The 12687-nt window shown below is 38.9% G+C and overlaps 1 protein-coding gene across 1 annotated transcript in view; it reads right to left on the bottom strand.

Annotated features, from left to right (window-relative positions):
* LOC144220614 (serine/threonine-protein kinase Nek11-like) overlaps positions 1 to 12687 on the bottom strand; it is a gene marked incomplete at its 3' end in the record, with an annotated part of 113954 nt that overhangs the window by 42131 nt on the left and 59136 nt on the right. The window contains exon 4 of the mRNA XM_077750918.1: positions 9667 to 9785. Coding sequence (XP_077607044.1) covers positions 9667 to 9785 — 119 coding nt within the window. The remainder of the gene's footprint in view (positions 1 to 9666; positions 9786 to 12687) is intronic.

The following is a 12687-nucleotide window of genomic DNA, read 5'->3' as shown; positions in this document are numbered from 1 at the left end:
ACTATCCTTGGCACAAAAATGAACACCATCTTGTGGAACTCATTCATTAATCCAAAAAACCCCCCCACAATTAATGAGTGCCAACTACATGCTATGTGCTGTACTACATTGATGTGAAAAATATAAAGATACATAAGACAAGGCCATACACCTCATATTGCTTACAGTCAGGATGGAGAGATACACAAATAACTATAAAAGATGACATAGGGAACCCAGTCATTATCACTTTATAAACAATTATTTATAATTATAGTTACCAATACAAACATTCACATTCAGAAGGAAACTTCTCTCCCAACAAATGATTACTCTTACGTACATGCCCACAAAACTGTACTATTATCAGCTAATGCTAGAAATATCAGTTATAAAAATAATTCATCTTTTACCATTACAGTTAGTGATAATACAGGTGTAGCAGCATTACCTTGCTATGGTGGTCAGACCTCAGCCATCCCAAGCAAAACCGTAAATCATGACTGAGGAGCAGAGCCAAAGAAAAGCCACTCATAAAGTCCACCTACTTTATTTCATGGAGACAAATGGCCACATGCTCAAACAGAGAATGCAATTAGAATTGTACATAATGAATTGAGAATGATGGCACGGTTTCCTCTAATTCAAATAATCTTCATTCTCTTGAAGGCTTTGGAGTATTAGATACGAATAAACAATCTTTCAAGAGTGGAGAGGAAAGGGAAGAATAAATATGGACAACACAGATCTGGGCCACTTCATCTTAGGGTGAATAACCCCAAGCACTTTCACCTAAAGCACTATGCTACTGTCTGGAGATGACAAAATCAAGGCTTACAGAGGCTTAAATAATTTGCCCAAGGTCAAGGTCATATAGCCTACGAGGATGAACAAGTCTGTTTGATTCTACAAAGTACTATAGGTCTCCTTTACGCATGGTAAATACTCAATAAATGTATGTTGACTTTAAAAGCACTACCCTTGGCACAAAGATGAATACCATTTAGTGAGGCTTATTCATTAATTAAAAAACAAAAGAAACTCTTCATTTAATCAATATTCTCTCCTGCCTTCTTATATTCCTATAACATCTAAAGCTGGTCTCTGTGTAAGTATGATGTTTACTACTTAAAAATTAAAGGGAAAACAATTATATTTAACAAAAGAGGGTTAAGTAAAATTTGGCCTCTTCTTCTTTTTTTTTTTTTATTTATTTCTAGGAGAGAGAGAGAGAGAGAGACAGCGTGAGCAGGGGAGGGTCAGAGAGAGAGGGAGACACAGACTCCGAAAGAGGCTCCAGGCTCTGAGCTGGCAGTCAGCACAGAGCCCGACGCGGGGCTCGAACCCACGAACCGCGAGATCATGACCTAAGCGAAAGTCGGACGCTTAACCGACTAAGCCACCCAGGCGCCCCAAATTTGGCCTCTTCTCTATGTCCACTTCTAAGGTTCCTCTGGTATGGCAGGAACTGTTGAGTGCCTACACAATGACCATTTTCCTGCTCTTTTCCCTTGATACCAGAATCCCATGGCCCTAGGGAGGCTGGGTGTCCCCAGTCCTGGTAGGTAAGAACAATGAGGAGGGAAGGGAGTGAAAGTGTAAGAGATTATGCAAAATAAATTGAGGTAATCTCTTTTCCCTATGAAGTGACTAGTTTGGGTATGTGGTGTGACCAAATTCTGGTCAATGTTAAAGTATAATTTTCAAAAAGGTAAAATTATGAATACCATGGAAATATGAAATCAACACATGTCAAGGATTTTGTTCAACTCACTAATCAATGAGGAAACTAGTAAAATGTTAAAATGGAGTCAAAGAGTCTTTGACAAGTTAGGTAGCTGGGTTAGGTACACAACTGGTTAGTGGCCAAAAGGGCCGTAAACCACATCCCCAGAGTTATCTATGCCAGTGAACAAAAATTATTTACATCTCTTCTAGACAAAAATATTCAAGTTAACCTCTGCCTCTACAGAGTTATAAAATAGCCCAGATGATAGGAAATTAAGTCCAGCATTGTGCTAAAAGAATACTCAGTGATCTCTTATGACTTTTCTATGTTTTGGAAATTATTTCTAACACCAATGAAACATAAAGAAGTCTACTGGAAGCTTAGAGGAAATATTTCCCCACGCTTATAAAAGATGAGAAAAAAAGGGTGACAAATGGCCTTTTTGCTTTGTCTGGCTTTTGATTATTATTGTTTGGGGGGTGACACATGGCAGTGCTTCAACCATCAGGGCAGCTACAAGGAGACAATTCTGACTACCAAAGCAAACCATCCTGACAACAGAGGTAAAGAGATAGAACTTGAAGTATAGCTGAACCACTAACATCAACTCCCCTCACTCGCTGGATATTTCTTGTTAGGTGAGTTAATGAATTTTCTTTATTGTTTAAGCTGCTTCTGTTACTTGCACTTAAAAGCATTTAAGTTGATTCATTTGGTCCCTGTTGATTCGAGATCTGAGGAGAAAGTACTGGGTCTCTTCCAGCTACAAGTACCAGGGAGTCTGAGAGTCTAAGGGTTTAGAATTTGGAATAGTGAGCTTGGGAACTGACCAGGAGACCAGTAACCTAAATTTGGCAGGCGAGAATTCTACCACTGAACCACCCATGCGCCAAGTAACCTAAATTTGGAATAAATAATACGTTCAAGAGAAACTTACCCAATGACACATAGACAAGAAGAAGATGAGTTTCAAACAGCAATGCATTGATAGCCCTCACATATATAAATATAGAAGTATGTAGATCAGTACTAAGTATTTTAAGAAGAAGGCAAACAATATGTAAGAAAAGTTATGAGAAGTAATTGGTTGGCACCACTGCAATGAAATAATAAATTCTATACAACAGACCAGATATCAAATTATTTGGTAAATTTCGATAAAGTATAATTTACTGGCTTTCTGGTTATAGTAAGCAAAAATAGTTCCAGCAAGAAAGCCTTGCCATATACTTGGTTAATATCTTTTTTTTCGAAGCATATGAAAATCAAATCCAGGGTGTCTGGGTGGCTCAGTCGGTTAAGTGCCAGACTTCGGCTCAGGTCATGATCTCACTGCTCGTGAGTTCAAGCCCCGCATATCAGGCTCTCTGCTGTCAGTGCAGAGCCTGCTTCGGATCCTCTGTCTCCTCAGTCTACTCCTCCTCCAGTCTCTGTCTCTCAGAAAGAAATAAACATTAAAAACTTAAAAAAAAGAAAGAAAATCAAATCCAATTAACAACAAGGTGGCTAACAATATAGGCAATTTATATAGAACGTTTCTCCTAAAAAGTTCAGAGTAGACTTTCATCTATTGCATCATATGTCCCATACCATGTCTCTAAGAGGGGCGGGTCCCTCTCATTTCTAAGTTTCACGATGCTCAAGAGAGACAAGTGACCGGGTAAGATTAGATGACAGTTGTGCTCAGATACATGGCGGAACTCCTGCCTCTGTCTCCTCCATCAGGTCATCTTCTACATCCTTTAGCCTCCAGGACAATAAGGGAGTGAAGAACAGTCTATGAAGGTAGATGGAGTAGGTGTTTCTCAGGCTCTCAACCCAAGATAGGACTGTGGAGAAGGTAGGAACAATTTAGCCTTCATTTCCCTTAAACGCTTATCTTCATAGTTTCTGAAGCCTCAGCTCCCTCTGCATCTGGCATGGTCTCAGGGTGGATCACAAACTCTTCTGGTCAAAGGTACTGGAACAAACAGTGACTCCTTGGTGATGCATGGCCCCGACAGCCGCCACTGCTGGTCTCTGCCATGTGGCATCTATCCTAGACTCTGAGGCACCTGCCTGGCTTTCTCACTGGTACTGTAGGCCCTCATGACCAGGACAATTCCTCTGTGTCGTGAGCATGGGGTATAGTTAGGCCCCCTTCAAATGTAGCTACTGCCAACACAGCAGGAGCTGCCTACACCTGGCACTCGGATGGGGGTGGGGGTCTCCCTGAAAAAAGTGACCTCAGGACATCCTCAAGAAGTAGGAACCAGGAGAAAGTAGGAATCACCAGTAACACCACAAAACACCACAGCTTCCTTCTGCTTTTTCATCTTCAAAGCCGGGGTAGCATACCACTATCGACCATCATATTTACTGACCTGGATTTCCAGTAGGTTCTTCCTTGGGAGCCTCACTGCATTAAAAATGAATTCCTGGGGGGCACCTGGGTGGCTCAGTCAGTTAAGCATCCGACTTCGGCTCAGGTCATGATCTCACAGTTTGTGGGTTCGAGCCCCACGTTGGGCTCTGTGCTGACAGCTAGCTCAGTCTAGAGCCTGCTTCAGATTCTGTGTCTCCCTCTCTCTGACCCTCCCTTGCTCACGCTCTCTCTCTCTCTCTCTCAGAAATAAATAAAAACATTAAAAAATGAATTCCTGGGATTATTTAGCTATTCTGACACAATATGTCACACCAAGCTGGCAGGGAAACTGTGTGGGCTGCCAGGTGATGAGGCAGTCACCTTAGGGAAAGTGCCCCTGCCCTGGTCTCTACTCCACTGTGAAAGCACCAAATCAGCAAGGTCTCAAGATTGCCAGCAAAGACGCTCTCTGCAGAGAGGCTACTCTATCCTTCCTCCTAAAAAATCTATCGTACCTGGATTCCTCCCTCTTCAAGAGGAATGAGTTTGAGGTTTTCTTTGATTTGTTTTGTTTAGTGGTTTCCGTATTAGCACTGGGGGGGGGCGGGGGAAGATAAGCAAGACATTGTCTCTGCCGCATGAAGCTCCCTTATGCTGAATTCTGCTGTGGCATCCAGAGAGGATGATGTTTCAAACATTAGCCAATTAACTGGACCAAAGAGAAGAAAGCCTACAGGACTACACTTTCAGAGAGAGGATGGTTCTAGGTTCCAAAGCCCCTCAAATACTGAACTAGCCTGTGGAAACTTGAGAGAGTTGGCAAGGAGCCTCAGAAAACACACACACCTTTAAAAAACTTCCATCCTTCTGTGAGCCAGAGGCACAGGCCCACAGGGAGGAATGAGTTTTAGTGCTACATTCTCAAGATAGCTTTTAGTGAACTGTGAATATTCTCAGTTCTTAGAATCATTATTTCTGAGTGTTCATGCCATATGCTATAGATTTAGCATATTACAAATGTATAAATAAACCAAATTAGAATAAGTACAGGACAGTTCCAAATGAGTAAACAAAATCTTCATTTCTTCTGTTAACCTCATTTTTCTTAGTCTTCCCTGGGTCTTCTTTATCTCCTCCACTGATGCACTGTATTAGTCAGGGCTCTCCAGAGAAACAGAACCAATAGATACAGATACAGATACAGATGATAGATATAGATAGATATGGAGATTTATGATGAGGAACCAGCTCACACAATTATGGAGCCTGAGTAATTCCATGATCTGCAAGCTGGAGACCTAGGAAAGTTGATGACATAACTCAGTCTGAGTCTAATGACCTGAGAACCAGAGGGAACCAATGGTCTAGGTCTCAGTCTGAGGACAGGAGAAGATGAGATAAACCCCAGCTCAAGACAGGAAAAAGGGGGCAAATTCCTCTTTCCTCTACATTTTGTTCTATTTAGGCCCCCAAGAGATCGGATGGTGGCCAACCACATTGGAGAGGGAAATCTACTGAGTTTGCTGATTCAAATACTAATCTCATCAGAAACACCCTCACAGAAGCACCCAGAAGCAAGGTTTAATCTGGATACCTCATGGCCCACTCAAGTTGACCCAAAATTAACTATCACCTGCACTAAAATAATTTGCAAGGCATTTGCAACAGAGAAGCCAAACCTAACTTCTCCACATGTGTTTTTTCCAAGATTTTTCTAACCCATTCATAAGCAATCTATGTCATTTTCAAAATACATTTTAATATATACTATATACCATATGAGAAAAAGGCTGGAATAATGTTTTGTAGATAGATTTATTTTTTATGGGCTATGATTTGAAAGAAGCATAATGAAGCCTTGTGGTAGGGTGTACTCTTGTTCCCAAATAGTCATACATCTTGTGGCTTGCGCTGAGTGTCCCCTTGGGGAGGAATAGACTCCCTCACTTTTCTGACATTGTGTTTGGTCATGTGACTTGCTTGATCAATAGGAGTGTTAAGTCTGAGGAGAGCCTTTAGCTGCTGGGGCACGTGGGTGGCTCAGTCAGTTAAGAGTTGGACTTTGGCTTAGTTCATGACCTCACAATTCCTGACTTTCAGCCCTGCATCAGACTCTCTGCTGTCAGCATGGACCCTGGTCTGTCTCCCTGTCTCTCTGCGCCTCCCCAACTTGCTCGCACACACTCTCTCTCTCTCAAAAATAAGTAAACATTTAAAAAAAAAAAAGAAAAGAAAAACCGTTAAGAGCCATTGAGTGTTTCTGCTAACTCTCTGGCTTTCCCTCTGCCATGAGAAAAGTTTGTCCCACAGGGGAACTGCTCCTTCAGTCCTAACACTTACTACTTACGACTGGAATGGGAGGGTAGGTAGAGCTGACTTGCAGCCCATATGCAGCTGCCAACATGCAACATGAGGCAGAAATTGTTGTTGTAAGCCACTGAGATTGGAGGCTTTTGTTCAGACAGCAAGACCTTCAGCAGGGAGACTTTCAGTGTCTTATTCTCAAGGTAGCTTTTAGTAAACTGTGAATACCCTTAGCTTTTTACATCACTATTTCAAAATGTCTATGCTAGGTGCTAATAGAATCATTCTTTTGGATTTAAATCCCTTTAAGAACAGATAACTAGGATAGTTTGTTTATTTTTTAATTAATTATTTCAAAGCATGCTTTCAAAGCGTCTTATCCTTCCATGTCCTTCCCACTGCTGCCATATTGTTTCAGGTCATACAACTTCATGCATAGATAGTATAAAAGATTCCAGACTGATATCCTGAGTTCCCCTCTCTCCCCTCTGTAATTTATCATCCAGCCTTCCCGAAGCTCTGATCATAGTTCCACTCAAGAGACTTCTGTAGCATCATTGTCTATACTACAAAATAAAGCCATCTACAATTTGATGTCAACCTACCTTTCCTTGCAACTTCATTCATGTACCCCAAGAGTCATTCCAACTGGCCTACTCATCATTCACTCTAAAAGTGCTATGACTTCCCAGCTCTGTGCCTTTGCCAATTCTGTTCCCTAAAGCTGGAAAGCTCTGACTCATCTTTCACTTTACTCAAAAACTACTTGGGGTCAAATATTACTTCTTCCAAGACCTTCATTGATTCTCCCAAGTAGAAATATTATCCCTTTTCTGATCTCCTATAGCATTTAGATGGTACTTTTTTTGGCACTCTTATCACTTGTTTCAAATTAGAGTATAACATACATTAAAATGCATAAATCTTAAACTTGATGAATTTATCACCCTTGGAATCATCCACTTGGGTCAGGACATAGAATACTTCCAGCATCCCAGAAGTTTCTTTGGGCCCCCTTCCAGTCAAAATCTTCTTCAAAGGGTAATCTCTATTCTGAGATTGGGTCATTTAATCTGATTGGTTTTGCCTGTTTTTGAATTTCATATAAATGAAGTCATATAGTATGCATTCTTTTGCATCTGGCTTCTTTCACCCAACATCACGTCTCCGAAATTCATCCAGGTCATGCATATCAATTGTATATTCTTCTTTTATTGCAGAGTACTATTCCATTCTAAGACTATACCACAATTTATTCAACCATTCTATTATAAATGGACATTTTGGCTATTAAAATCAAAGCTTCTATGGATATTTTGTACATGTCTTTTGTTGGACACGGGAACTCATTGCTCATCTCAGGAACAGAATTACTGGGTCACAGGGTATTTGAGTGTTTAGGTTTTTTCTAAAGTGATTATACTAGCAGTATAAGAGAGTTCCAGTAGCTCCACATCCTTGTCAGCACTATTATTGTCAGAATGTTTTTTAGCCCTTCTGGTGACTATGCTTTCATTTCTATATAAATTACAACCACAAACAACAACAATTACAGAGTGCTTAAGAGACTGCAAACTTTTTAAATGTGTAACATCTCAGTGCATATTCCCTACAGTCCTATAAGTAAGTAGGGAGAGTCCCATCATTATCCCTATTTTATAAATAAGAAAACAAAGGCTCAGAGAGGTTAAGCAGCTTGCCCAGGGCCATAATGCAGGATGTAGCAGAGACTCTGCATCTGGTATATCCACTTGCTACAGGGTGTATAGTTATTTGGGTACATGTTTTACCTCTGCTAGTTTACTAACAGTTCTTTAAGGTTAGGTCTTATTTTTAATTTATCTCTATTTAAGAAATGAATAAATGAACTTAAGACTAAAATTGAAATTTCTGTCTATGCAGATAAGCTTTACAATGTTGGTTATAATAACATAATAAATAAACACCATAATTTGATATCTGAACCACAAAGGATGATATTTCAGGGAACACAGATACACAAATATCCAAACATTTGGTGCCATTTAATGACTTTCTTAAAATGTGAAGGATTCAAAAAAAATTCAAATCCTCTCTTTGAAGGACTATTTTAAACTTACTTACACTAACTATTATATTTTATGTTTTGCACAAAGAATACAAAAGTTGTCACCTTTATATGTGAAGGTGACATATACATATTTCCTTACGTATAAGCTAACAAACATGCATGGAATAGTAAAGAAAATAAAAGAACTACCCATACCACTGTATACACATATGTTTACATTCAGCAGCTTTCAGTAGTTTATTAAAACATTATTTGATATTCTTTCATCATTGTTTCCTAGGAGAGTTTGACATCGTTCAAAAGATTGTTATGAGTTGCCAACAAATCAGTAGCTATCTGTATCATTGAGCATGAAGATACATGGTGAAGTTCAGTATAATCTGGCTACCTTTTATGCATCCAGAAACCATAAGTAACAAACACATGTGGGCTATCTGACATCCATGGATAGCCAGACCTTGACGTAGTCTACAATTTTCAACCTTTGTTCAAGAATGTTATCACATGTCCCACCCACTCCTAAGTTGAAAGCTAACAGGGACATCTCATAGTACTACTTTTGTCTATATATGTTCATCTTTTCAAACATGGTCATACCATTTTCTGTACCTATAAAACACCCAAAACCTATTACTTTTGACCTATAGAAATATAATTAAATGTTTTAAAATGCATGTTAAAGCAGAAATTTGCAAATTACAGACAACTGAACTCATAAAACATACTTTGACCTTCTGTATCAGATATTTCACATCAAAACTGACTTTTGGTCTGAACATTTATCTCTCTGAGTCCCAAGAATATCTTTTGCCTCAATTACTCAGTTCATGTTGGGATGTGAACACAGCTAACTTGGGCACTGACACATTCTAAGTTGACTGTGCAATTCATTTAGAGCATGCTAGGTATTTATAGCTCAAGCCTGTTGTAAGACATAATAAATTCACAGCATGCTAAAGGTATCTGAGAATCACTTGTAATCATAGGGGATGATCAGATAGGTAAGGATGTGTTTAATATAAGTTTCTGTGTTGTATTCAAGGTCAACTTGATTTCTAGAACAACAACAAAAAAGGCTATTTAAGTAAATCTTTTATATTGAATCATTCAATAGTTTCCTCATGGAAAAGAATATTGCAGATGTTTAACTACAGTCATTTACCTTTGGACTTGCTTCCTTTCAGTCTACTCCCAAAAATTCATTTTTCAAGTTCAGACATGACTGTTAAAATCGTGTCCTTTAGTAGCAAATAAACATACCTTTCATGCATGTAGTCAACTCCTAGCAACAGCTGGATAAACCATTCTATTATCTGACTTTCCGGAAAGGTTTTGCCAGCTTCTTTATATTCCTGAATTTTACAGTCCAGATCGCGGCCCTGAAACATAGTAGCATATTTTTTATATTTTTCTTTCAGTAAAGATTTTAAAATCAGGTTCTCTCTACAATAGTTAATATACAGCAATCACTGTCTGTCACGAGAAAGAGAGGGCATATTGCCACTCTGGAACTATCACTGACAAAGAGTCTCTCCTTGACCAAACTCTCACCAGGCTCCTTCAAGCCCTCCTCTCCGCTAGGCCTCAGTGTTGGCTCATAAAGACTTGAATAAATACTAACACACTTCTAAGAGCTCAAGACCACATCCCCAGGATGACCCTGGTCTCCCTTAAAGTGCCTGCCTGAGAAAACTTACAGCTGCCAAAAGAATTTACTGTTTGTTCCTGCCTGCATCTCGAGATAGGATCCCTGTTTCCTGGTGTCTGCGGAAGGGTTAGGGACCTAACTTCAACTAGCACCAGTTAGCAAACCCAGATACACATGAACCAACTCCCTCCCTGCCTTTTCAGTGTTTCCTTCCATGACTGCTCAGGCCCCACTGTTTCCTCCCTTCTTCCAGTCTCACTGTTTATCGTCCAGGCACCTCTGCGCATATCAGAATATGTGCACGACCACAAGAGCTCAGCTCTTTCCCTGAGTGCCAGTTACTGAATAAACTGTATTCACCACTTTAAGTAATGCCCACTGTGCTTATCTTTGACACCACTCAAGGACAAAACCCATCTACAAGGTTTTATTTTATTATGTTACTAAAATACTACCTAAAACTTATTACATTAAATTACATCACATATTTATATGTGTCCACATAAAACTAGGAATGACTCTTCTTATGCTTAGAGTTTTATACAACTATAGAAGTCTAACATATATACAAAGTAAAAATATAAAGCCAAAATTAAAAGGAATGCTAAAATTAAAATGAATGCTATTAATTTAATATAAAGTGATGATGTTTTGGTGAAACTAAATCAGTCCTTATGTTGTGCATATGGCACTGGCTGCTGGAGTTTAGATTCTTCTCACTTTGGCATGTCCAGACTACATGTGTCTTGGGATGACTTTACTCTCCTTCTATTTATCTACAGTAAAATTCCCAGGAATACAGCAACTGTTGATTTATGTGGGGTCCAAACACATCACTTAAACATTTAGTCAGTCTGTCCTACTGCTGACCGGTGATAGAAAGAATAATATTTGGTGCCAAAAATGAATTACGATCACAGTGACAAACATCTAAAGTTGCCTAGCAGAGTCTGCAATAAGGCCCTTTCTGATTATGCTTATATTAATGTATTTCAACTATCATAGAAATGAATATGCAAAATGTTAAATTCTCTCAGAGAAGCCCTATACCTGATCCCTTTCACCTTAAAACACTGAACAATCCAAAAAGTGTTTCTCTGAAAAAAAGGAGGAGTGAAATGCAAGTATTTAGGGTATGCCAACAACACAGCCCCATGAGAGAAGAGAGGTACTAATCACATCCCTAAGGAACATAAGGGCCAGACATTAAGCTACTTACAGACTACTCCTGACAGAGTTTTCATTATTAAATGCAAAGGAAAAAAAGCATTTGTAAGCAATGAAACAATCAAAGGGAAATTACTTCTAATCAAACAACATTAGATCAACCAATTGACTCACTTGTAATGCATTTTTTACTTCCTTTCAGTGCAATATGCAAATATTTGCCTCCCATATTCCCACCTTCCACAAGGACATGACAAGCGAGAAGTGGCATATCAAACCTTCCACTTGCATCCTAGGTCACATTCAATTTCCTGCTGGATTTTCTGGGCTAAGGAGATCAAAGCTTGTTGGAATTCAAAAATACAGTGAATTGAATATCAGACTCCTTGTCAAAAGACTATCATTTTCCTCTTTCTCCAAACCTACCTTTATATCCCCTCTCTTTTTAATGCTAGAGTTTATCAAAGTTCTGTTGGATCATATAAGCTGCACTGTGATAATGTTTCTATAAATTGCACAAGACATTTTTTGAGAATAAAATATTACAACTTCCTGTGAAGTGGACACGAAAGCCCTTCAGATGAAAGGTAAGCTATAAATGTATATATTTTTCCAATCCAGGCTCTTCTATCCAAGAGGACTCTAGCAAAACCTTTCTCTCTCTCACACACCCACCCACACATACTAATTTTAAAACAAAAAGCAAGATATCCTTTCAATATCCCATTTAGATTCTCTGAATATGATAAAATATCCCCACCCTCAGAAAGATAATTATATATGTTGCTGTCCCTTAATAGCTTCAGATGAGGAGTGATGGATGGATGGAAGGAAAGAAGGAAGGGGAGACAGGGAAGGAAGAAGATGAAAAGAAAAAAGAAAAACTTGCCTTATAGAAATATAACTCAACCCGATGTTTCTTACTTTAGAAAGGTCATACAAAAGTACAATTATCCCTAAAAATACACACTTTGCATATGTAATTGTCTACCCCAATTGTAATAGCACTAAAATCTGGAAAAATTCATGTGTTAAAATAGCATTCTTTTCAAGAATTTATCCCAAATAAATTATAGAAGTGTGAACTGTACCACATTTATATTAGCTTTGGTAATGTTTTCTTTGTGAGTGAATAGAATTACGTTCTCTGTGAGTTATCTTGCCATGATGGGAGCACACTCCCTGGGTGACATTTATTGTTAGTCTGACAATTACCTCCTAATGCTCGCTCCTCAAGTGGAAACTGGAACTTGCTTATCTGTTTCTGCATGATATTAAGTATGTGCACGATTTCCTGTGACTAAGTGAATATATATATTTAGACTACTGAAAAAAAACAACAACAAAAGAATAGGGCCTTTAATGGTATGCCTCACAGTGAAATGTCAAAAGGAGCAAGCTCCCCCTCACTCCCTGAGTAGAACCACAAGAAGGAAAAATGAACCAGGTCCTAACATTAAGCAAGA

Source organism: Crocuta crocuta, unplaced genomic scaffold, assembly GCF_008692635.1.
Source record: "Crocuta crocuta isolate KB4526 unplaced genomic scaffold, BGI_CrCroc_1.0 scaffold279, whole genome shotgun sequence".
NCBI lineage: Eukaryota > Metazoa > Chordata > Mammalia > Carnivora > Hyaenidae > Crocuta > Crocuta crocuta.
Note: the sequence above shows the minus strand (reverse complement) of the source record. Positions and strands in the feature narration are given on the sequence as shown.